General features: G+C 34.6%; 1 protein-coding gene across 8 annotated transcripts; it reads left to right on the top strand.

The window, feature by feature from the left end:
- Nucleotides 1-3710: 3710 nt before the first annotated feature.
- Nucleotides 3711-27399, top strand: LOC107875913. 8 transcript variants are annotated; one of them, XM_016722817.2, is made up of 4 exons: nt 3711-3867; nt 4566-4603; nt 11092-11230; nt 27097-27399. In XM_016722817.2, exons 1-4 carry the CDS (start codon nt 3737-3739, stop codon nt 27158-27160), a joined length of 372 nt encoding a protein of 123 aa, XP_016578303.2. In that variant the 5' UTR covers nt 3711-3736; the 3' UTR covers nt 27161-27399. The 8 variants fall into 8 exon arrangements, 1 of the variants encoding a protein (XP_016578303.2); XR_007049099.1 differs by lacking the exon at nt 3711-3867 and adding an exon at nt 10537-10598 and having other exon boundaries at nt 4239-4599; XR_007049096.1 differs by lacking the exon at nt 3711-3867 and adding an exon at nt 10537-10598 and having other exon boundaries at nt 4264-4603.
- The last annotated feature ends 144 nt before the right edge of the window (nt 27400-27543 follow it).

The raw sequence follows: 27543 nt of genomic DNA, 5'->3' as shown, positions 1-27543 counted from the left end.
TAATATGTTTTTTTTTTTAAAAGTTTGTTATTTGTGGATTTTTGAGTTTTTCAATAAATGGTTACTTGTGAGGCTTCTACATCTACATCTATATCTACAATCCATATCTACAACTCTTAAAAAAGTGACTTGAACTTTTTGTCTTTATCAAAAAGATTCCGTAATAGACAAACCGCACGTGCCTTGCACGTGTAATCTTTAATTATTTAAAATTAGACAATTTTATCTATTGCGAAGATTTTTAATAAAGTGCAAAAAATTTAAATCACTTTCCAAAGATCTTTTACACTTTAATATAATAATATAAACATAACCTATATTTTACTATAAGCACACATATATTTTACCACCAGAGGATTCAAGCGGTTAATGGATGTCACTTTTACATTTGTTATGCATTACCTCTTTTTCTTGCTACTAGAAGCTAAGAGAGACGCATCGATTTCAAACTTATTTGTGATACAATTATTTTTAATTTTTTTTCTATATTTTTAATCATTCCTTATTTTTAAAGTTAAAATCTTTAGAAAATCTTTGTTTACTTACTTAAAACTTTTAAAAATTTGGTGCTTCTTATATTTATCTTATTCTAAAGCTTTCATATTTATTTCTAGATTTTTAAAATTTTCTTAGTTGATTTAGAATTTTTAAACTAATGAAAAAGATATTAGTTGTCATTAATTTTGATAAATTCTAATAAGGAAATATTTTATTATAAACAATTAATTTTCAACTTTTAAATATTAAAAAAATAGTGAAAGGACGATTTTGTCTGAAAGAGAGACTTTTAATAAAGGGCAAAAAATTTAAATAATATTTGTAAGGACCTTCACACAGTTAATAGAGTTTAAATTTTATGCACCGTCAGTGTATTAGTTTTTTACACCATTAGGTAATATTAGTGATATTTAACCACAACAATCTATTTTTAAAAATTCTAAAAAAAATAAATATCAATAATATAAAAAAGAAGAAGATATTCATGACAAGTAGAATCCTACTTGGATTCCAACCAAAATTATTTCTATATCCAAATTATTTTCTTTTTCAAATTTAATATGATTATGAATATTTCTATATGCTTCATTGATTCAAGCAAGCATCAAAGATTGGGATCTATAAAAAAATAAATTTTTAAGTAAGCTTCAAAGGTTACAACAAGTTTCTTCCTCCTAGTAGTATGTCATCATATATTTCAAATTAATTTTTGATTCTTTTCTTGTTTATTAGCATAACAGATCTAACCGTTAATAGTGAGAGCTTATTTGAAGCTTCATTAAATTGTAATTGGTTCGGCTACCAATTGTTTGAATGTCACAGGAAAGATGCAGAACAAAAAGTTTCAGGAAAAGATTACGATCAAATTCTATACCTTTGGCGACTGATAAAGTAGTTAATACAATTCTTTATTTAAGAAACGTGAAGCTTAGATAGTCAAAAACTTTTCTGGATATATTTTCATTAGCATGTAAAATTAATCACTTATGTTATAATTGAAAATCCTATAATGAATCAATATAATAGGGTTATTGTGGCAGAAGAAACGTTGAGAGAGAAATAAAATAATTATTTTAAATGAAAATAGAAAAATTTTAATAAAAGAGAGAGGGAAAAGGTAAAATCAGTTCATTAATTTTATTTTAAAAGAAAAAATTAAAGAAAAATAGGTGATCTGTTATAGCAGGTTAAAATTATCCGATGGTGTAAAAAACTGATACACTGACAATGCATAAAATTTAAACTCCATTTAATATAGTATATATAGATATAGATGTAAGAATATTTTTTAATTACTTTTCTAATATTTAAAAATAATCTTTTAATTATTTCCTAACTAATTAGACTTTGATTTTAGTCCATAATGAACATGTAAGTCTTTATTTTATTTTCTTAGTATCGGGACTTTGATTTTAGTCCATAAAGAACACTTAAGTCCCTTGAACTTTTTTCTTTTTCATTTTTGTGTGGATTTTTTTTTTTTTTTTTTTATAATTTATTTAAGGTGTCTTAAAATATATGGTAATAAGTATTAAGAAAACTAATAATTAAGAAATTCAAAAATTTATGGTAAAAGAAAAGATATATTAGTAAGAAGTATTGACATAACTAATAATTAACGAATCCTAAAATATATGACAAAAGAAAAAAATATATGACTTGTGTTTTAGATTGGTCTTATTATTGGTAAAGAAAATGATATCATAAAAAAATATGCAAGCAAAAACTAAAACACGCATTCAGGTAACTTTAAAATAATTTTACCAAATAATATGCATGTTTTGGCAACAATAGTACTTTGATTTCATGAAAGTTCCAATCCTTTGCATTGTGAAAAGGAATTATATTTTTGAGAATTTTTTCTAGATTTGTTGTGTGGGAGAATTAATAGGTTTCTATTCTGATATCGATCAAGTCTAATTAATTCTATTTTATTTTATAATATCTGACTATCTTAGACAAGTATGATTTTTTGATAAATTTTTGTTAAGTTATTTTTTGATTCAATTATTATTATCATCATCATCGTAGTAGTAGTAGTAATAGTTGAGCAGAGAGTTTATTGAAAATAATCTCTTATCCTATAATAGTAGTAGAATAGGTATAAGTTCTATGCGTACGTATGTTTTGTTGTTGCATATAGAAGTTGTGCTTGTATAGGCTACTATAATTGCTGGGATTTTGCTTGAACGTCCACCTGCACATCCACCGCCATTGAAAAAGTACGTATTTTATGATATCCTTTATCATATTCTCATAGCTATGAATTTGACTATATAAGATGAGTTGTTGCCTCACATAGTAGAGAAGCAAGTTAGATAATAGATTCAAGAGAAGGTTGCTAAACGTTCCTACTATTTTTTTTATTTTTTGTCTTTCATATTTTCTCCCATTACCTTTCTCACATCATTGCATATTAATTTCTTCCGAGAGAAGAGAGCGCAAACCTGAGGAAGCTACGCTATTGTAAGGCATTCAGTGAGGGATAACAAAGAAGATGTATGTTTCAGATACGCAAAAAAAGAGACGATTAAGAAGAATACAAAGATTTGCTGTTTTCTTTTTCTATGACATTGTGTTTATTGATCATGAATAACAAATCATTCTTTTGTTTTATATATGTGTGTTTTGACCCTTCACTTTTTATAAGTCGTCATAATAATTTTCAAGTTGTTTGTCTATGGATAAAAAGAAAAAAGTGATTTATAGTATGAGATTTCATAATTTATTTTAGAGGATTATTTAGATATATAGAGTGATTGGAGAAAATAGATGGACATCAAACTTTAGTCGTTAATGACATCATGGCCAAATAGATAGAAAATATAAGAAATTGAGATATTTTAGGTGTATTTTTGACCTCACTTAATTCATGAGTCATCATAATAATTTCAAGTTGTTTGTTGTAACACCCTCAAATTTTAAGTATTTTATTTTTGGCCTACCCGAGCTAGGAATATCGATTTTTGACTCAAATCATGTTCAAGAGTTTAAAAAGGGTAAATTGAGAGAGTTTCAAAAATTTTGAATGAAGTTCGGGATAGTTTTAGATTACGAAGGCAGTAAGCCTCCATAATAGCCCCGCGGCGCGGAAGGTAGTCACCACGATGAGCGACGCGGGCCTGTGTGTTTTTGCAGCCGTTTTGTTTAATTAAAAAGGGGAGAAGGGTAGTAAGGTCCTTTTACTCATACACGACTTTTAAAACATACAAGGACCAATTCTCATTAATTTTTCAATATGCAAAGGTCGTTATTCACTCTTAAACATCCTCTCTCAAAAATCCCTTTTCAACTCGAGGCTAGGATTCAAAGAGGTGATCATCTAGGGTTCATAGGGTGTTGCTTTCTTCCGATTCTCTTGGGTTTAAGGCATGTATCTATTTTCCTATACTTATACTTTTCTTAATTGCATGAATTGATTATAAATGCATGGTTTTAATGTAGGTTTTGGCATAGTTGAGGGCTTTTGACATGATTGCTCATTAAATTGACTTTCTGTGGATTATTATGCAATATTCATATTTGATAATTGATTTTGAACATTTTGGGGTGCATGAGAATGGTGAATAAATTTAGGGATCATATTTAAACCCCAATTTGATGATTTTGCCTTGCTTTATGGTTTGAAAACAATATGCCCTCAACCTATTTGTAAAATTGACAATGAATATGATTTTGTCACATAGTTGGCTTGTTCATTTGAACTAATGCATTGGTATAAAAGGTTATTAAAGCATGATTTAATCTTATTGAACTTGAGGTATGTGGAATTCCCGCACTACAAAAAATGGGTCTAATTGCGGGGAGTTTATTTACTGGGGTTATTTTAACCTCCATAAAATTACATGAAATGCGAGCATTAAAAATCTATTGCCAAAATTTATAAATTTATGGGGTTTTAACCCTCTTTATCCATAAAAAAAAATAGCGGTAAGTATTGGCATAAAAAAACACTTTCCCTCTTTTTTTAATTGGCCAATAATTTTCCCCCAAAATATTTTTTCTCTGATTTTCTCCAAAACCCCCAAATCGATTGACAACTTTTACCAAAATCTTATTCATTTCAGCGGGAGTGCATTTGCTAGAAGATCTCAACCACAAGTTCGTAAGTTAAGCTCCATTTTGTTTTGATTTTAGCATGTTCATGACCTGTTATTTTGGATTCAACTTGTAACACTAACAATATAAGCGATTGATACTCCAACCGGCCATTGCTACTCTGGTCGGCCATTGCTACTCCGGTCGGCCAGCTAAGTCGCACTGCTACCCTCTGGTTTCTCTTTGTTTGTGGTTTAAAGACTTGTCCTTTATAGTCCTTTATCACAAATTGCTTTCCTAGGGCCTTATTTGCAGAATATATTTTGATGTAGAGTTTGTGAATCGAGACTATGGTGGAGTGTCAATGGTGTTATCCATAATATTAAAAATGAATGAGTGAAAGAAATGTGTATTAATAGGAGCAAGATATGTTGAATGGAACAAAGATAGTTGTAATGAGGGCTAAAGGTACTTCTCCGGTTAGGTGTGTTTGGTATTAACTAAAGATTGATAATACCCTTAGCAAATTGGATTATATTTTGATGATGTTATTGAGTATTAAGAGCTGATAATATAATCTAAGCACTGGTTGGAGCGAGCGATATGGAGTAAGAGTTGAAGTAGTAGTTAAAAGAAATGACTTGTATCTCATAAGTGAGGAGAAGTTTCATTTCCTCCTTTGTGGAAAACATTTTTTCTTGGAAAATATTTCTAGTAACCAAAGACCAGAAAATAGCTTCTCAAATATGCTTCATCTTACAAAACACAGCTCAAAAAGACAGCCAGCTAAGGTAATTTTGTCATCAAAATTAGTTTCAGCAAGCTTAGCTTATGCTATTTTAGGCTTTATTTCAATATACTAACTGTATGCTTGTAAAAGTACATTGAGACTGTTTGTGCTAGTCAGTGAATGTATATCTATGTTGAGAATGAATAGATGGTAATAACTTATGTAGTTATAAGACTAAGATGTAGACCACACATTGCACTCTTCTCTTTTAGTACTTACACAAGATTAAGCTTGTGAAACGAAGAAGAATAGGGAGTATTATGGTGCTGTCACAACTTCCAAGCACAAGATGTAAAAGTATAGAATGTGATTGCCTCCAAGGTCTCAATGGAATGATTAATACCTATAAACTACTTGTTCCACAACCTTCAACAGTGACAGTTCCACCTGTGCTAACTGCACCAGCCAAAAAATAGCTAGCACTTGAGGCATATCCTTCCATATATGCTTTCCCAGGAGACCTGGAATATTCTTGTAACTGTTAGTTTCACATATCAGTGGAACCATATTATCAAATACATTAACACAGTAAAATAGTCTTATACTTCTGACCTCATTTTACAAAGAATCTATTCCAGCTACTAGTGTGCTCCACAAAGACACCAAATCACTCCATCAACTTTAGTGTCATTAACATAGTGTATTTTTGAAGGATTTTACACGGGTGCAATAATATTTTTGAAGAGTCCAAGCAACTTAGCCCGAGAGATAAAAAGGGAGTATAACTTTACAAGAACTAAAAAATGGTTATCTTAAGTTAGAACCAATTTCACACATCAAGTCACTTTAGATGTGGATTATGGCGGTAAGAATGTGGTAGTTGGGTTTCTTTCCCTATTTGATGGACTAGTATAAAATGTGGCATGCTTTATCGGTGGTACATGATTGATGCTAGTCTATAGGGTTGAACTTTAGATGTGGATTATGGCGGTAAGAATAGTAGTTTAAGATTAATGATGCATGTTTTGTGGGAGTAAGTGGTGGGATTGATTTAATGTGTACAATAGACTAGGTTGGCAACTTGTGGAGAAAGGAGTGAATAATTATGATATATATATATATATACATACACACACGCAAGACTAGTGTTAAAATGATAAATTATGGTTGAGTCATTAAGCGGATAAGAGCGTGGGTATATGAAGAATAAGTTAAACCTCAAGGTAGTATGTTGTTAGGTAAGGTTTTATGGTATAAGTGTCATGTGTACCTAGTTCATGTTCTTGAATTTGGTAGTACAGGAAAGACTAAGGAGTTGTTGTGTGATGTTCTTTAGAGCTAAATTAAGGAAATGTAGGTAGGCAGTATGTGCCTTTGGTATAGTTTTACAAATTTTGTTAAGTTTTATGTTATGCAATTAGAGGTTTAATGCGAGTACGTTAAGTGATGGAGAATAAATTATTATGTGATAAGGGATGTGGATATGTATGCTCATGAGAGTGTGAGTTGTAAGAAGATGGCTACAGAGGATAGTGTAAGTTAAGAGTAGCATTTCTGAAAAGTAATACCTTCAGAGTAGTTCATCAAGTAGAGTTTAACATTTATGTTTATAGTGATATCCCTTTTGTGTTGAGATTTGTGGCTATAGATTTGATGTGAGTTTATGTCTGCAAGTCTAGGATTGTGACTTTGATCTAAGGGGGAGATGATGAATTAAGATGGTTCCCAAATTTTCTTGTGGTGTCAAGTTTCAAGTAAGAATCATGATAAATCAATTCCTATTCAACCAAGCTCCTCCTACTTCAATTTGAATGGACATCTACTAATGTCTTATGCATTCAAGTCCTGCCTATGTCTAAGGTTTGAGCTCTCTATGTAATTCATGTCATGTTTCGACCTCCAATCTAGAAGCAATAATGTCCCCTAGTTATCAAATATTCCAAGTATCCAAGCTCTATGTTATGTTGTTCATGATCCATAAAAATCCACGTCTCACATAATTCTTAGTTCTAAGAAACTTTGATTTTTATATGTTACTGATTTATTTTACGTTGGAAAATTAGCCAAAGTGATAAGGTTAATGCAAACTTATGACTATCTTAGCTATGAAAATGAGATAATAGCTTTAAGTATCAATCCTTGTCTCCATCATTAACTTCATGAATTCTGACCTTATGATATACGACTCATGATGTAAGTGCTCATGTTTCTCATTATGGTCTGTCCTAAGAACTCATGCTGTGTTATGTTTATGCCTGAACTACTCTCTATTTATTTTCTAGACATCTGATGTATAAAGTACTTTGAGTCTATTGTATTGTATCTTCATCTCATATACCACTTTGAGTAGTGTAATAGGCATATGTTATAATCAAATAGTGTTTCTCCCTTTTATGATACTTATGCTCTGGTCTCTTAATGACCTTCCTTATGTTACTATGATGGTGGTTGTGGAAGCATAGTAATGTTGTAGGTAAGGAAGTAGATGTTTTTGAAGGCGAGAATTTTGATGTGATTTCTTGAGCTAAGGTTATAGGAGAAGGGGGAAGAAGGAGATGAACATTTATTATGTGAGATAGTTAGGAAGGAGATCTATGGTGAAAATCTTTGTAAGGGTGATTGAATTTGCTGGTCTTAGTGGGGAGATCCATGAAATAGGTGTAGTAATGATAGGATTGAAAGTTGTGATTGATGAAAACGCAATCCAATGTGTTATCTGGTTAGTACACCTTGATTTTAAAACTCGAGTGTGTCAGATAGTAGTGATAAGGTGAAGTTATTTTCTTAATGGGATGTAGAGTTCAGGGTCCCATAGCTTAAGCTAGCACTTTTTTTACTTCGAGTTAGGCTTTAACATAGAAGTACTATGCAGTGGGACTCAAATTCTTGTGGTTAGGTGTGTTATGGGAGAATTGTAAGTTGGATATGATGCAGTATGTTATTTATTGTTTGTGGCATAGTTGAGTAGTGTCTCTAGGTTTTATGTCTATTCATTGTATCTTGTAAGATAGAGAATGCTTCTATTTCTTATCTTCTACAAAATCTTATTTCATGATTTGCACAAATTTAAACCAAGCTTTTGATAACCAAATAAAATCATACCATATGTTTTGATGATTATGACCCTTAGAACTCATGTGCAAGGTCATCTCTATGTCAATTCTTATTATCTCACGCTTCATGTTTACACTTTTCACTAGGGGTTATCATGTAGCTCTTTGATGCCTTTGCATATTTTGTTGAGAAAAAATGTTAAATGTGAGGTCACGTTCCTTATTCCATACTTTTAGAGCTTCAATAAGTCCCTACCCATCATTCGGGGACGAATGATCCCAAGGGTGAGATAATGTAACACCCCGTATTTTTGGGCTAAATTTGAACCGTCTTTTCAATGTACATAGACCCGAATCCAATGTTTTCTAGTTAAATTTCCTTAGTGTGGGAACATCCTTGGAGATGAATGCACACCATAAGAATCTCCCAGCTCAAAAGTAAGTTGAGCACTTTCCTATTGATGGACTTTTAGTTGAAAATTTTACTTGGGTCAACTTCCAATGACTGTTTCTCCTAGGATATAAAGATTCATAAAGCCTATTATATATCAAATTAAATCCCTTCGAGTCTTCTTTCCAAAACCACCGACCATTTATCAATCGGAGTCCAGAGTAAAAAGTTATGAGTGTTTGAATGACCCACTGTCTAAGCTGTGCGATGGGGCATGCGACGCCCAACCTTGCCTTCGGCGATGGGGCGTGCATCGCCCATCCTTGCCTTAGGCGATGGGGTAAGCATCGCCCAGCCGAGGTTTAGCGGTGTAAAGCTCCATTTTTTAGTAAATTAAAGGGCAACAAAGTCTTTTTAAATCCAATAACCGTCCCTAAACATCTTTACATGAAATTAAAGTCCCTAAATACGTTTTAACACTATCAAATCCCTAGTTCATCTTCCAAAAACCCAAGAGGAGAAAAATAACCTAGGGTTTGGACATTTAAGCTTAAGGGGTCTATTTCTTTACAATTTTTTCATCATTAAGGTATGTGGCACTATCCTAAACTCCATGGACATAAGTTTTATCATTTTTTCAAATTATAAAGATTCATAATTACGTTTACTAGAAAGGTTTTGACATTGTTTTGAATAGTATGTATCATGAATTGTTTTGATGAAAGCATATGTTGTTTTGAACTCCTTTTTTATAAATTGAATTATAACTATGTATACATGAGCCTTCGATTGTCTTTTGAAGAGTTTAATTGAGAGCATGATTTATGAGACCTCACTCTCAGTGTGGATTTTTCTTGATTTATACGATATGTGGTATTCACTTGCATGATTTGAATTCCTACGTCAAATGATTGTTACCCAAACTTTGGTTGACATCAATTGTGAATTGATGATAGGGAGTCTTCTTTCCATAACTATACTCTTTGCAATAAAAAGAAGAATTATATGAGATTGAATAATTGACACGGACACCGCATGTTTATGCCTTGCGAAAAGAGGTTTTTTGCATAAGATTTCATGAGATTTCAAAATGAGGATTCTCTTACGATGTTATAAATCTTTTGGGTGGTAATTTGCATATTTTGAGTGAGAAAGGTTGTGGAATTGATATGAATGACTTGCAAGTCTGGGTATGACGATACCCGGTGATAGCGTGCCCTTAATAGAATAAGTGTTGAATGTTTTAAAGGTCTGAAACATGGTTTTAAAGAACTAAAAATTAGGCTTAAAGGGAGTTTGATAGTTACCCGAAGAAAGCTCGAGTTGGAACACTCAATGCTGGAAACCGTGATTTACCGACATGGGATTAGGTACCCTACTTTGTGATCTTGTGTACCTAGATTCATGTCGTCCCAATTTGAGACTATGGTTAGGAGCCCTGCTTTATGGTCTTGTGCACTACCATGACATGCTGATTTGATTTGGGTATTATGGCACCCTACTTTGTGTTCTTGCGTTTCTCCCTTACTGATACACGAATCCTTGAGATAAACTTAGATTGGGGGCTTGGTCGTCGAGTCAAGGGCGATCCTATATAGCCCGTGAGATGATCAGGATTGTAGGGCGTACCATCAAGATCAGAAGTAAATAAAGAATAAGTCACGATTTCCAAAAGTTGTTTGTAGTTCATTTCTGTATGCCCATGTGTTTTCACTTATGCATTATGCTCATTATTTTATGAAATACTCTCATTATTTTGTACAAAAACATGTTATTTTGGATTATTTTACATACCTGTACAATTGTATTTACCCCCTATATTTCAGGATCTGGGGCTTAGTCCCGCAGTCCTACTAAGCAGTAGATCATTACCAGATGTTTGAAGTTGGTGAGCCTCCCTTATTTCAGAAGGCCTTATTTCATATGATACTTTCATTGGGGTTTTAGTTTATGGTCCGACCGAGGGATTTGTCCCTGTTTCATACAGATGTTGTTTTTTGTTTATTAGAGATTTTGCAGACTTATGTTAGATAGTTTTGGGTCTTTATGAATTCATAACCATATCGTTTAGTTGAAATAATAAGATGACCATGATTCCAGTTTACTTTCGTATTTTGAATTTTTGGTGAATTATGCTTATAATTGCAAGTTATGAGGGCTCTCAGGCCTTGAAGGTTCAGGATGCCTTTTTGTCCAGAGCCTCAGTTCGGGGCATGACACGAACCTAAACATCAAATATCAAACCTACGACGTCGACCACAATTTCCATTTTGTCTCAAACCCAATTATTTTTCTAAGGCGTTTTGGTGATGGGCTTGACTAGTCGTTGTTGTTTCTGGTAAGAATCGACATGAACCAGATTTATTCTTCTTTTTTGACAGAGATGAGTCATTTTCTGGTGGAATTAGCACTAAAGGATCAATTTTGGTATGTGATGATTGCTAATAGTGTTTTAGGTGGGTTTGGTCACTGGTTTTGCTGCCTGTGGAGTTCATCGGTGACTGTTGTCGCATATCGAAGGTTCGGCGATCTTAACAGTGACTGCTAATTTTTTTCTCTTTAATCTATTCTTTCTCCCCTTTTCTTCTCATTCAATCACCGTATATTGACCTTAATATTTTCCCCTAATACCCCTCCTTTCTCGATTCTCTCAATTGATCTCTATTTTTTGTCTTCTCTATCCATCCCTTCTCTTTTTTTTGTATATTGTGTGTGTATATCAAAATTGATCAGTATGCGAGTCTATCCTATTTTTTCTCTGTTTGTTTGAATTTTGGAATAAAAAAATCCAGTTGCCTCTAGCCTCTATTCTATGTTGCTGTGTGTATATATGGTGAGGTGAGTCTGTATCGTGTGAGAGTGTGTATGTGTTTTGTTGAATGGTAAAAACTGTGAGGGGTAGGGGTATTTAAGGGTAGTGGTGGTTATTTTTTTGTAGGGTGAAGTGTCCAAAGTTGTTATGAGTTTGTTGGATTTGTTCTGTGGATTCTTATGGTGGATTTATTAAATGGGTGAGTTTGTATGGTAATGATATGCTAAACGAATAACATTTTAATAGTGTGATGTTTGGGAGGGAAAAAATTACGTGTCTACATTATACCTCTCTTTGTTTGTGAACACAAAGTGTTTGCAGACAAAGATGTAGACAACGAGACAATTTTGACCCAACCATTATTCAAAAGGGAGACAAAGAAGGACAGAGTTCCACCTAGTCTTGAGTTAGGACATCATACCCATCCAAGTTATGAGGGACTTAAGTCATAGGTATATCAAAGGGTTAGAAGGATAGGGACTATACCGAGTTGGAGAGTCGAGTGAGGACCTGTCAAGGATTCGGTCCGCGGCCCTGTCATTACATAAAATTTAAAATTACAAGTTAAAAAGAAAAATGAAATTACAAAAATCCTATCTATGCAGCATCTCTTGATTCTTGTCTTGAGTCTCTGATGCTTTCAAAAGTGACAAAAGATTTGATCTTATTTGGGTTGAACTTGAGAATAGATTCGTTCTCCATACAAAATTTGGTGTTGGAGATAAACTTGAACATTGACCATGTTCATTCATGTGGGAGTTCTGTACATTAAATTTGAATTTAAAGATCTTTACCCTATTCTCCAGTAGGGCTCCTGACTTATAATTTCTTCATTTTGTTGATTTATTTTCCATTTCCTTACCCTATTCTCCAGGCGGACTCCTGAATTACTATTTTTTTAATCTTTTGATTTTCAATTTCATCACCCTGTTCTTCGGGTGGGCTCTCAACTTGTAATTTCCTCACTTTATTGACTTTAAATGTCATCATCGTATTCTCCGAGCGGGCTCCTAACTTTCTATTTCCTCTCCTTGTTGATTTGCAACTTTCACACCCTGTTCTCCAGGAGAGTTCCTGAACTCAAAATCAAAACTAGAACAAACATTATCCCAGACAAAGATTATTATAAAGAGAGATTCCATTTTCCAGAAAAGTAAAATCCCATTTTCTAGGAGGGTCTAAAAGTGAAGTTCCAAGTAACATGAATTAAATTTTTCACCAGTTTATCATTAAAAACTTTTGTAGGTGTCAAACTCAATCACCATTACTTGCAAAATGCGTAAGGCAAGGGTGACTCAAAACTCTAATCAATGAATTCATCTCTTGAGGATAATGAGGTGTGTCTCTTAGGGGTTACATGGAAAGACTCGACTAGAAAGTGTGACTTCTAGGAGTAAAGGTTCAAGTTAGGAATTGTGTCACCTAACAAGTGAAACTTGAATACCCAACAAGGAAGTGTGTCTCATAAGGATCAAGAGGAATGACTCGAATAGAAAGTGTATTTTATAAGAGTCAAGGCTTAAGCAAGGAAGTATGTCTCCTAAGGGTCAAGTGGAATGAATAGATAGAAAGTTTATTTTCTAGGAGTCAAGGCTTAAGTTAGGAAGTGAACCATCTAACAAGAAAAACTTGAATACCAACAAGGAAGTGTGTCTCCTAAGGGTCAAGTGGAATGACTCAACTAGAAAGTTCGTTTTCTAGGAGTCAAGGCTTAAGTTAGGAAGTGAACCACCTAACAAATAAAACTTGAATACCAATAAGAAAGTGTGTCTCTTAAGGGTCAGGTGGAATGACTCGACTAGAAAATCCATTTTCTAGGAGTCAATGCTTAAGTTAGGAAGTGAGCCACCGAACAAGCAAAACTTGAATACCAACAAGGAAGAGTGTCTGCTAAGGGTCAAGTGGAATGACTCAATTATAAGTGAACCACCTAATAAGCGAAACTTGAATACCAACAAGTAAGTGTCTCCTATGGTCCAAGTGGAATGACTCGGCTAGAAAGTTCATTTTCTAGGAGTCAAGGATTAAGTTAGGAAGTGAACAACCTAACAAGAGAAACTTGAATACCAACAAGGAAGTGTGTCTCCTAAGGGTCAAGTGGAATAACTCGACTAGAAAGTTCATTTTCTAGGGGTCAAGGCTTAAGTTAGGAAATGAACCACCTAACAAATAAAACTTGAATACCAATAACGAAGTGTGTATCCTAAGGGTTAAATGGAATGACTCGACTAAAAATTTCATTTTATAGGAGTCAAGGTTTAAGTTAAGAAGAGAACCATATAACAAGAGAAACTTGAATACCGGCAAGGAAGTGTGTCTCCTAAGGGTCAAGCGGAATAACTCGACTAGAAAGTTTATTTTTTAGGAGTCAAGTCTTAAGTTAGGAAGTTAACCACCTAACAAGATAAACTTGAATACCAACAAGGAAGTGTTTCTCCTAAGGGTCAAGTAGAATGACTGGACTAGAAAGTTCATTTTCTAGGAGTCAAGGCTTAAGTTGGGAAGTGAACCACCTAACAAGTAAAACTTGAATTACCCTGACAAGAAATTGAATATCCTAACAGTTAACTACTCAGCTATAAAGTATATTTTCTAGGAGTAAAAGCTTAAGTTAGGAAGTGTATTTTCTAGCAAGAGAAAGTTGAATACCCAACAAGGAATTCTGTCTCCTAGGGATATTGGATTATGAGTATTTACCATTATTTTGATTACCAAAACTATGTAGCAATACTGCCTCTTGCATTCTCCAAAGTGAGGCAATGTGCCTTTTGATATTTTAGGCTCTGGAGTCCTTGATTTAAAGGCAAAATTTGTTCTTATTTAATACAAAAAGAACTAGTGAGTTTAAGAACATGGTGGTTGGCTTGCGGCTTTAGCTTATTGAGGTAATTGTTCTTCTCTTGTCCCTTGTAATCTTTCTTTAAACTATTGACATATCCTGGTATTGCTGCACAATTGATCCAAATTCAAATTATTAAGAGTGACTCTTTGCTATGTTTCTCAGATAACCCCCTTTAAATCTTGGTATTTCCACCAATCTCCCAAATTTGTCTGTTGACAACAACTTTCCGCATGCCTTGTTTGGACTGATAATCATGCTTCTTTCAAGTGTTGATGTTTTTTTCTTTCTTTGTGTAATTGAAGAAGTTGGTAGCCAGTTTTGAATTCTTTTCTCACTTGCTTTGACATTGATTTGACTCAAGACACAAGAAAAATGACTTTTCATTTGAATAACTCACTCAATAAAATAAAAAATAGAAAAAATAGAAAAGAAAGAAAAGACAATGAATGTCCCCCTTGAAATAGAGAAAAAAAAATTTGTCTGGGCATTTTGGATTAAGATACCTGATCTTTTCATCTAATCTTTCATCAATTGTTGTTGAGTTGATGACTCTAAAATTGAGTTTCTTTCATATGTAAATTTCACCCACAGACCTCATTCGGCTAGTGACGCCTTGAAGTGGTTTTGCTAACAGGCCTCTCTCAGTTTCTTTACATCAGCTCACCATTGCCTTACGGTGCCCGTGAGGGTTTTTCCCAACAAGATTCGGTCATTTTTGTTTTTTCCAACTCATAATCGTCTTATGGTTCCCATGAGGGTTTTCTCCAATAAGACTCTCTCATTTCATTCTCTCAACTCACAATCGTCTTACGGTGCCCGTGAGGATTTTCTCCAATAAGCCTTAACATCCTCAAATATTGATCTAAAGATCTTTCTTTTGTTGTAACTTGGCTTTTGGATAAGGTTAGAAGAAAGGATGGCATGAGGCCCAAACAACACTTGAAGTGGGGTGGGACTTACAACTTTTTAAATTGACTCAAACAATGGAAATTAACTCATGCTCCAGTTTCTTTGGACTAGGTAATTCCCAATTGTTTATTTGGTTGGATCGAACCCAGAGTAGGACTGCTTATGTATATCACACTCGAAAGAGGAGAATTGGGTCAAACGTAGTTCTGGTAATTTGTTGTTTTTCTTGATTTTGATTTCTTTTTTTTTGTTTGTTGACTCTTTTTCTCTTTGAGACTTTTTTGACTCTATTTTTCATGGCGATCATCTCTTTTTCTTTTTGACACATTTTTTTCTCTTTTTTTTTTTAAACTTTTCTGACTCTATTCTTTTACTCGACACTTTTTCTTAAACTTTGCTGACTCTATCTTGATTCCAAAAGAAAGGCATGAAAGAAAATAGAACTAAAGTTCAAACGGGCTAAACGAAGGATGACTTAATGTTTGGATAGCATAATGAAATGTCTTCTTCATATCAATCCTTAAAAATGCAAGTATATATCATGCAATATGAAAGTGAAAGATGAAGATCATTTGTGATATTTTTTCCAGCACTAACTTTAACTAAACTTGTGCATCGCAGCATACAAATCTACCTTTGTTGTACATTCCTCACATTGTATGACTCATGATTTCGTTGAGCTGATTTTCTTTTTATTCCTCTTGATATAGGATCGCGCATCTACCGTTTGACCTAATTGAGATATGCCTTTTAATTGCTGACCAAGATATTCATGTAATTCTCAAAATAATTTCCTTAATTTTCAAAAAAGGCTTCAACTTGGTCACCCAATGTCTCAACACTCTTTCTATTTTCTCAAGCTTTTTATAACTTTATCCCTCTGATTCAAAGTTCATTCTTAAACTGAATTTTAAGATCTAGCTGTAAATTCCGCCAGCATGTCATATCACTAGAATCACTATAAAATCTACTAGTAAAGAAAACAAACAAAAAACACATATTTAAAACACAAAGGAAAAAGTGACACTCCATTTAGTTCAAATGAAAGATAGAAGGATTTGAACATAAATGACAAAGGGACAAAACAAGATAGATCCCAAACTATAATCCTGAAATAATTTGGATAACAGAAAAGAAAAGAAAAAAAACTACCAGACCTTTTCCTAGTAGGGAGAGGAGTGGCTTCTCAATTGTTGAGCCTGGTATCTTAGCCACTGGTTTGCATATCAGCATGACTAGAGCTTCCACCACTGCCAGGCACATTCTCTTCAATAAATAATTTCTGGATCTCCATGCTTAACTCATTGCTTTGTGCATTACTGTGCGTTGATGAAGGATTTTTTGTGTCCTTTGTAGTGTCAATGTTTTGCACTACAATCAATTTTTATTGAATTATCCTCTCTATTTCTCTTTTCAAAGCACTACAATCTCCAATACTGTGACCCTGAACATCAGAATGATATGTACATCGTACACGAGGATCAAAATTTCTTGAATGTGGATCAGGAGTACACCCAAGGAGAGAGTGATCATGCCCAACTCTCTCAATCTCCAGAGTAAACTGGCATACAATTTCTCAATTAGTGTACAATTATCCTTTGAGTTCATCCATTTTGCAAACCCTGGCCTTAGTTAAAACTTGAACTTAGAAGTTTCTTGATAAATATGTGAGGGTCGAGGATAATGTTGAGGGGCCGGTGCATGCCATTGTGGATAAGAAGACCGATGAACATATAACTGTGCATTGTCCAAAGGATACTAAGGAAGTGGAATGGAATATCTTGGATTTTGAAAAGAGGAACCTTGTTGCAGGTGAATATGTGGATTTGATGTGTATGCTCGGGATTAAGACTAACAATATTGCTGAGTTGGACCTCTCGAGCTCTGCTTTTCCCCTGGAACAATAATAGATACATTTTCTTTCTTCTTCCATTCAGTTTCCCTTAATTGATTGCAATATCGTCCCAAATATTTCACGACATCCTCATGTCCATCATGCTTCTCAAATTTTGATATCTCAAAGCTTGGAGGAAGTTTGACACTTTAAGACATGCCCCAGTCTTTATATTAAACATCTTCTTTACCCGCAACTCTTAGGAAACGTTTTATAGTATTTTCTGCACTCTTTATTTTTCCAACCATTTTCTCTTGCTCTTCTGGCATGCCAAGCTTCTTGGTAAGAAATTTTAGTGGTCCACTTAACTTAAAAGTAGGCTCAGGAGTATAGCAATGATCATCAAGAGTATTGAACATGGTTTCACCAACGGCATGAGAAAGCACAATCATTGGACAGATAGACAATGTGGAAGCCTCAGTATAGGATTGAGCAACAAAATCATAGACGATATGTGGTATTGTGAATATAGTAGGCTTATACTGATGATCTAGAGAAAGAGTGGTAGAAGTATTGGGATGCAGTTGACGTGGAATAAATTTTGAGGCATGTTGTGGTACATTAACAACAGTAGGAAACTGATTTTACGATTTTGATGGAAAACTCAAGGTATTTGTAGGATCAATAGCAGGAAATGAAGGAGGAGGCAACCCACTGGCCCAAGCTCGGTGCATTTGTCATTTGTTGCCTTAGTCTCAAAATCTCTTGCTTTAAACTCTCATTTTTCCAACTCTTTGTCTGATCCATGATATCACTCTTTATATCTTTGTTGGACATGACTAACTCTTCCTAATACTTGGTGTGATGTGTAGGACCAACCAGATTGCCACAAACCAACCACCTTAAACGAACTGAACAAGTGATAACAAATGTGTTAGATTCAACACCTTTTCAAAATCTATTTTCTCCTTTTTGAAAAGATCACCGAACCCTAGAAGGGTGTCTATGTATCTCACCCCAAGAGGGGAGAATCAGGTGTGCGTAGTTCGTGAAGTTTGACCAAAAAATAACCAGTCAAACTCTCTTTCTTTTTCTTTTTCTTGAAACTTTTAAGAAAATAAGAAAATAACAAATTGTCAAAAGAATTGGCGAAAATCATTTTGCATTTTTCAGATTTAAATCCCTATACAAAATGAAACCTATGATTACTAAAGAACAATCTTTCTGGGTTTTTAAATTTTAATTTCATATGAAAATAAAACTTGAAGTTATTAAAGGAAAAATCTTTTTTTAGTTTTCCGTTAAATATGTATATGAAACAACTACTCTAAATGAAGAGTGAAATTTATTTTTTTTGGATTTTTTAAAATAACATTAGCGAACCCTAGAAGGGCTGCCTACATATCTCACTCTTAAGAGAGAAGAATCAGGTGTGCATAGTTCATCCAGATTGGGTAATTAAACAATAACGGACAGACTGAACCACAACTTGATAGACACGACCAAGACTGACGATGAAATACGTCAATAAAATCTTTTTTTGGATTTTTAATTTGACACTTCACATAAAACTGACAACAACAACTATGAAAGAAAGATCTTTTTGGTATTTTCGTTATATGAAATGTGCAAACTACCATCTTTTTATTAATTTTCTTTTATAAAAAGCTCCTATAAAAGAATCATTTCTTTTAATTTTCTTTTTGAAATTTTAGATTATGAATACTTGTTAAAGGAAATAATGACAGAATATTTTTGATGTTTTATTTTTTTAAGAAAATGAGTGCAAAAGGTAAAAAAATTTATTTGACTTTTTGAATTTTAAAAAACAAAAGTCATAAAGAACTCTGAAAAACTAAGAAACTCATTTTTTCAATTTTTTTCCAACCTTTCCTTGCCAACCCACTTTTCTTTAATTTTAGCACACATTTTCCCCTAAATTAGTCCATCAAATGACCCTGTTACCCTTAAAGATGCAATAATTAGCATGTAGGAATGATTTAGGGGGGAGTCTCCTATAAAGGATCAAGTGGGTCTCGCTAGGTCTCAATATGATCCAGATAAGCATGATCTAAAGGTTGACCTAGGCTGAGATCCACTAACAAGGCTGTTCGGGGGAGCATATTGTCGATAGTGGCTGCGAGAGCTTTCCACCTACTTCATACATCTGACAGCTCCCTTATTAAAATAAGGGTGACTCAAATAGAGTTCGTATACACAACGTGTACTTCTGGACTTGTTGTGAAAGAATTGACTTGGGGTAATGCATATGATGCCAGATATAAAGTGGTAAACACATAAAAGAAAAACTATAAACACGTAGCACTCAGTAATGATAAAACAATAACACAAATGATAACACAAACAAAGCATCTACACACCTATAGTATCAAACTAAGCCGATATCACTCAAAATAAAGCTTAAATTCTAAAAATCTCCAGTAGTGTCATCAGAGCTGTCATACCCTCTTTTACCCCAAAAAAGATTAATTTTATGTTTGAAAGGGTTTTATTATTAAGTGACAAAAAGTAAAATTTGTTTTAAAAAAAATTGATACGTTTAAACTCAGAGTCTCCACTTGGCATAAATCGGGTATACCAAGTCACCTTTGGAAATCCTTTTCAAAATGATTTGACTCTAAAAACTGATCCACGAATAGAGATTCTAGTTAAGGAATTCTGTTAACTAAGAGAAAAGTGTTAGGCATCCCTCGGTCCTGTGGTTCGACTACAGTCGCTCCGTAGAGTATATGAGCTAGTATGACACCATGGAATGTATAAACCAACAAAACACACAATGAGAAAACAAATAATTAAATAGTCAAAAGTCCAAAAAATAATGTCCATTCCAATTTATTACAACCAAAATAAAACCTAAAATATCCTAACTAAGCTTTACCTGATGCCTCGGGAGTTGATTAAGAACATCTTCCGCCTGCATAATACGTTGGGTCAGTCCAGATATATTCACCTGCTATTATGTATTTGCCCGTTGATTTCAGTCATCCATTTTGAATATACCCACCTCTAATCTTATCTCTTATTGCACATATCTTTCTCCAATACTAACTACTATTTAAGTTAACTTGGTATGGGCATCATTCTTCCCTTTTAAGTAGATATGGTTCACCCATACCACCCATAGATTGTCTTTTTTCTCGGCTATGTTCCAGACATACTTAGCTAAAGCAGCCTTATTCCAAGCTATAATGTCTGTTATACCTAACCCTTATTCTTTCTTTATTTTGCATACAACCTCCCAGGCAATAAGGGGGACTCTTGTGGTGTTCATTTTTTCATCCTATAAAAAGTTTCTAAAAATAGATATAATTGCTTTGAGTACCTTCTTTGGTAGCACGAACACAGTTGGCCAGTACATGTGCAAGTGCAGTAGCATAGAGATTATCAATAGTGTTCTTCCGGTGTAAGATAAGTTTCTTGTACTCCATGTTGTTATTCTTATGGTAAGCTTATCAATCAGACTGTACAATCATTAACTGACAACTTCTGGACAAGATTGGGATCCCCAAGTATCGAAATGGCAGTTCCTCTCGTTTATAGCCTGTAATATTGCACAAGTCATCAACATGATATTCTTCCATATTTCCACTAAATATATTTGACTTGGATGCATTAGTGGTTAACCCTGAAGCATTGGAAAAATATTTCAATCCTTTTAAAAGTAGCACAGCTACTTGAATTTCACCCTTACAGAATATGAGCAGATCATCCGCGAAGCAAAGATGGGTCAACCTCATATTCTTGCACTTTGTGTGGTATTCAAATCCTACAGTAGTTGCTGCCACTTCAAGTATTCTCGTTAAATATTCCATGAAAACCATGAATAGCAAAGGGGACATAGGGTCTCATTGTCGTAGGCCTCTCATCCCTTCTATATTCCCATAGTTATCTCCATTAATTGCTATAGTATATTGAGTGGTTGTAATGCATTCCATGATCCATCCAATAAACTTTGTTGGGAATTGTAAAGCTTAAAGCATTTCCTTCACAAAATTCTACTCTACCGAGTCGTAATCCTTCAAGTGAATTTTCATTAAACAACTCTTAGTGGATGAATTTCTCTTGTATAACCTCACTAGATCCTGAAAAATGAGCACCTTTTGTACTATTGTTCTCCCTTGTATAAAAGCACTTTGGTTAGGGGATATGATACTTGGAAACACCTTCCTTAATCGACTGCAAATCACTTTTGAAATAACTTTCTATATTGTATTGCAACAAACAATTGGCCTATAATCACCAATAGCTACTGCATGGGTTCCTTTTGGGATAACTGTGCTCAATGTATTATTAATCTTCTTTAACATTCTCCCATTCTGAAAAAATTCTTGCACTATCCCAATCAAGTCCTATCCAACAATGTCCCAAGCATCCTTAAAAAATTGACTCCCATAGCCATCTGGACCAGGGGATTTATCACCAGGTATATACCGTAATGCTTTCTTAATTTCCCCTGCAATTACTGGCTGAATAAGTGTCAGTCCCATGTTATATATTAGAACTGCTCTCTTTTTTATTAATTCCCCATTCACATGATCTCTTTCAATGTTTGAAGAGCCTAGCACATTTGAATAAAAGTCAGTAAATGCCTTTGCTATCCCCTCAAGTTCATCCTGCATTTTGCCATCTTTATCTATCACTAAAAAAATTCTATTTGCATTCATTCTGGCTTTAATATAGTTATGAAAAAGTTTTGTATTTTGATCCCCAGCTTGCAGCCATAGTATTTTGCTTTTTTGTCTAAGTCTCTAGCTTGTTGCCATTGGGTACAAGTTTAACCTTCTCTTCAATCAAACTACCATTCTTGGGATCCTTTTTTATCATTGCTTGATAATTCTTAAGTTTTTGCATCATTTCTGTTGCCTTATTCTTCACATCCGCAAATCTGTTTTTATTCAAATCTTTCAGAACTCTTTGTAGTCTATGCAATTTTCCCACCATTTGATATATACATGTGCCTAAAATGTTTTTTTCCCAACTTCTTCCTACTTTCTCCTTGTAATACTTAGTCAAACTCCACATATTAAAGTAACGAAACATGCTTTCATAATGCTGATTTCTATTTTCCCATCTTACCACAGCTAGACAGTGATCAAACAATCCCTTACTAAAGAATTGTACCTAGGCAGCTGGTAGTTCAACCATCCATTCCATATTAACCAGGACTCTATCAATTCTACTTAGCACTCTGCCTTCACCCAATTATTTATTGTTCTATGTGTAGAATACCCTTGTGGGCTGAGGATCCTGCAGCACACATTTAGAACCACAATCTGAAAACTCCTTTATTTCTGAGTATCTGACTGGGCTCCCTACTCTTTTATTAAAATTTAAGACGTTAAAATCTCCCATAACTGCCCATGGTTCACAAATTGTTCCTAGGACAGCTTTCAAGTTGCTCCATAGGTCTCGTCTTATCCTTATATCGTTAAAATCATACACTAACGAAAACCATAATACCTTGTTAGTACCAATATGTCTCACTTTACTATGAATCATTTGTGTTGTGACCACCTGTATCTCTACCTCATATATCCCTGGTTTCCATAACACCCATATTCTTCCTCCTTTGTGTTGTGACAAGTTTGTTGTGAATAACCAGCGTTTACATAGATTAAGAGAGACTTTACCTGCTTGTGCTCTCTTAACCCTTGTTTCCAGGAGACCAAACAATCCTATCTGAGAATTATGAAGAAACAACTTATCCTCATTCTACTTAGCAGACTTGTTTATCCCCCAGACATTCTAGAAGCCTATTCTATCCATGGAGAGGGGGGATCTTCCCATCCTCTCCATGTCCTGGTCCCTTAACTCCCTGCACTTCAATTGGGATTGAAGTACTGGTACTATTTTGCCTCTCTGTCTCATTACTATTATTTTTATCCAGTGCCTTGAATGTATTGCCAGTAGGTACATATGACTATGTAAACTTTAGTTGATGTTGAGGAGCTCTATTTTGTCTAGATATTGTCCAATCATATGGTTTATCCACCTTACTTGGTTCACCGTTAGTCCCCTTATTCATCTGTTGGTGTTCTTCTTGGTCGATGGCTAGTTCTTGATTATCCTTTTTTGTCAAATCTGTACTTACATTCTCAGCCTTATCCTGTGCGTTTTGAGCTACCATAGTCTCTACCCCTATTCTTTTAGCTTGCCTTCTTGATTCACTATCTGTTTTTTCATTTTCTTTCTACATTCAGCATGTCATGCCCAAAGTTGTTACAACTTTTACACAAAATTGGTTTCCACTCATATTCTATAATTTGCTCTACTATTCCCCCTATTTCATTCTCAAATATCATATTCTCCGAATAAGCTTGATTTGGGGACATCTCAATCAGAACTCTTGCATAAACAAGTCGCTCTTTTCTCATGGTTGCACTGTCTTCCTTTAATGGCTTCCTGACAAGCCCAACAATTTTACTTAGGGTTGTTTGTCCCCAATATTTGATATCCAGCCCCATCAATCTGATCTACAATGGAATTTTTTCAATATTTTCCTTCTTATAGTCCATATCTGGCCTCCAGGGTAGGATAACCACAGGTTTCTTATCGAACATTCGTACCCCTTCCTCCACTACTTTCGTACGATTCTCCAATGTGTGGAATCGAACTACAAAAACACCTCAATTTAGTTGTACGACCTTATTAATTCCCAGATTTCCCCAAATTCATTTGAAGTATTCTTCCATGACCACCAATGGCGGATTTGAACCCATTACACAACATATCACTGATGTTCGCCAATATTCCAACTCTTCTTTAATGTGATCCAGGGTAATTTTGATGTGTTCACTACCATTTCTCTGCTCCTTCAAGTTTAGGTCAAATCCTTCATCTTCTGGTACTTTACCCACTGTTCTACTCCATAGCTTTCCAACTGGACTTTGTGTTTGACTTGATTCTATTACCTCACCTTTTTCCTGTTCCACTTGCATTGCCCCCGAATCTAGCTACAATTGACTTGTCAACAACGTTAGTGGATGGAGATGGAAAGGTTCAATCCCAGCTATGACATTAGGATTTTTAAATTTCTTATCATCTGTTGTTTGAGGTACTCCCTTCTGTTTACCTCCCCTGACATTTTGCCCCCTTCCCCTTGCTATCGTCTTCCTCGGCATCAGTTCTCACTGGGAGGAACTCTCATGTAGAGAGAGAAAGTAGAGAGAAGTATTTTTTTATATCCGTCGGGGCATTCTCTGATGAATAAATACAATTTTCTCGGGGCATTCAACATCCAAATAGAGTATAAAGAATTTAGATGCGATGGAATAAAAGTCATTCAACACATTCAAACATTCAACAATCCACAATCCCTAAGTTTTGCCTACCCCAATCTTAAGATTTGCCTAACAATTCACGACCTAAAACATGATACTATCGAGATCGACATAATCGACGTTCATTTCAATTTAAACAACCATCAATGAATCGAAATAAACCAACATTCATTTTTTTTTCAATTTTTAATTCGGTCCCAATTTCATTCTCAATCAATGACAAATAATTCTTCGGCTATTAATTCATTCTTTCCCTTTTTGATTTTTAAAATTTTGATCAAACATTATCAACATACACATAATAAAGATGCAAACATGCTAAGAACACAAGTCATTCACACCCACAACAAACAACCAAAATTCAAAATAGAGCGAGAATAAAAGTGAATCTCAATGTTTTTTCAATTGAAATTGCTCCTTCCGACTAGAACCACGACAAAAATCTAGAACCAAACCGCAACATTGAATCTCAAACTGAAGACTTTGAATCTTGATATCAGTTTTGTCCCAAACTTGGTTGCTTTTATCAAGCATTTTGGCGCTGGGTTTGACTGTCGTTGTTGTTTTCAGTAATAAGCGACAAGAAACAAAGTTGTTCTTATTTTTCGATAGCGATGAGCTATTTTCTGGTGGAATTAGAACTAAGGGATCAGTTTTGGTGGGTGATGATTTCTAATAATGGAGTTTTGGGTGGGTTTGGTCACTGATTTTGCTGCCTATGGAGTTCTCCGGTGACTGTTGTTGCATCACCGTAGTTCCAACGAGCTTAACAGTGGAGACTAATTTTTTTTTATCTCTAATCTGTTCTCTCTCTCCCCATTTCTTCTCATTCAATCACTGTGTGTCGACCTTACTATTTTCCCCCTTATACCTCTCTTTACAGATCTCTCTCAATCAATGACAAATAATTTTTTGGCTATTAATTCATCCTTTCCTTTTTTGATTTTTAAAATTTTGATCAAACATCATTAACATACACAGAATAAAGATGCAAACATGCTAAGAACACAAGTCATTCACACCCACAACAAACAACCAAAATTCAAAATAGAATAGAGAGCGAGAATACAAGTGAACCTCAATGTTTTATCAATTGAAATTGCTCCTTCCGACTAGAACCATGACAAAAATCTGGAACCAAACCTCAACATTGAATCTCAAACCGAAGACTTCAATCTCAATATCAGTTTTGTCCCAAACTCGGTTGTTTTTATAAGGCATTTTGTCCCAAATTCTTATTTTTCAATAGCAATGAGCTGTTTTCTGGTGGAATTAGCGTTAAGGGATTGGTTTTGGTGGGTGATGATTTCTAATGGAGTTTTGGGTGGGTTTGGTCACTGGTTTTGCTGCCTATGGAGTTCTCCGATGACTGTTGTTACATCATCGTAGTTCCAATGAGCTTAATAGTGGAGACTAATTTTTTTCTCTCTAATCTGTTCTCTCTCTCCCCGTTTCTTCTCATTTAATCACTGTGTGTCGACCTTACTATTTTCCCTCTTATACCCCTCTTTACAAATCTTTCTCAATTTCAATTTGTTTTCCATCTTCTCTATCCACCCCTTCCCCTTTTTTGTACATTGTGTGTGTATATCAAAATGAAGGTGTATGTGAGTCTATCCTATCTTCTCTCCGTGTGCATGAATTTTGGAATAAAAAAATCCAGTCACCTCGTTATTTTGTTGTGTGTATATATGGTGAGGTGAGTTTATATCATGTGAGAGTGTGTGTGTTTTGTTGAATGGTAGAAAACATGAGGGGTAGGGGTATGTGAGGGTAGTGGTGGTTATTTTTTGTTACGGTGAGGTGTCCAAAGTTGTTATGAATTTGTTGGATTTGTTCTTTGGATTCTTGTGGTGGAAGTATTAAATGGGTGAGTGTGTATTGTAATGATACGGTAAACAGAGTGAATTTTGACAGTGTAATATTCGAGAGGAATAAAATTATGTGTCTATATTGGTTAGAGTCCCAAATGACTAAGAGTTGATATGGCATAATAATGAACTTGCAATTGATGTTGGTATGGTGATACCAACGGGATGGATTAATGTATAATTGGTTCAATTAATGAGAATGCATGTTAAATGCTTTAATTGAGACTAAAAGAGGGTTGGGTAGCTAACCGTGAAAGGTGGAGATTTTGGGTGGATCGACACTGGAAACCGCACTAGCCGGTGCAGAGGTTGTTATGGCTTGAGGGTTTGATTCCCCTTGCTTGCGACTAGGTGGTTCGAGTCCACCTTATCTTTATTACTATGAGTGGAGGTTTCAAGTCCCCCAAATCACATTTCATGATCGGGTGTAGTCACCTTAGTATATGATTAGATGGTTCAAGTCCCTCGTGCATATATATATAATCTTTCTCCAATTCGTGCGGCTACATGCATTGAGACCCGATCAGAGGGTGAGAACTGGAGACCATATAGCCCGTGGGTACTATTATTATGATGATTAGGCTACACGGTCCAGGTTAAGATTTTAAAGTTCATGCTAAATCGTATTTCCTTTTCCGGCATATGATATATATATATATGTATGTATGTATATATGTATTTGTATTTGATAATACACATAGAATTTCACTGGTTTTGAATCATTATCCATGAAATTATTTGTTTCCTTATCCCTGAGTTACATGCTAGTGCTCCAACCGCTAACCGTCTTCAGATGTTGTATTCCCACGTGATGCAGGATTTGGCCATATTTCTACTATTTCTGCATAGTGACTAGGATTCAGGAGCAGTTCGTGAGTTGAACTGAAGTGTTGAGCTTCCATACATAGAAAGTGTACATTTCATGTTTGGTCTCTTATGTCTCAGACTTATTTTTTGCTATAGTCAGGGGCATGTCCCGACACTTTATTGGTATTCGATTTTGCTATATGCTTTGTTGGATACTGTGGACATGGGTATGGTGGTTGTCTTTTGGTATTAGTTTTGATACTATGGAAGTTTCGGATATTGATTTTATATAGAATTTTGAGTTTATCATTCATGTCTTGCTTTATATTGGTATTCATCCGCTGCTAGGTGTTCATGGTTGTATTGGAATAGGCTCAGGGGGCGATCTCCAGTCCTCATGGACTTGAGATGCCCGTCGCGAACAGGCCCTGGTTTAGATCGTGACATTTGTCAATTG

Source organism: Capsicum annuum, unplaced genomic scaffold, assembly GCF_002878395.1.
Source record: "Capsicum annuum cultivar UCD-10X-F1 unplaced genomic scaffold, UCD10Xv1.1 ctg1491, whole genome shotgun sequence".
Lineage (NCBI taxonomy): Eukaryota > Viridiplantae > Streptophyta > Magnoliopsida > Solanales > Solanaceae > Capsicum > Capsicum annuum.
Note: the sequence above shows the minus strand (reverse complement) of the source record. Positions and strands in the feature narration are given on the sequence as shown.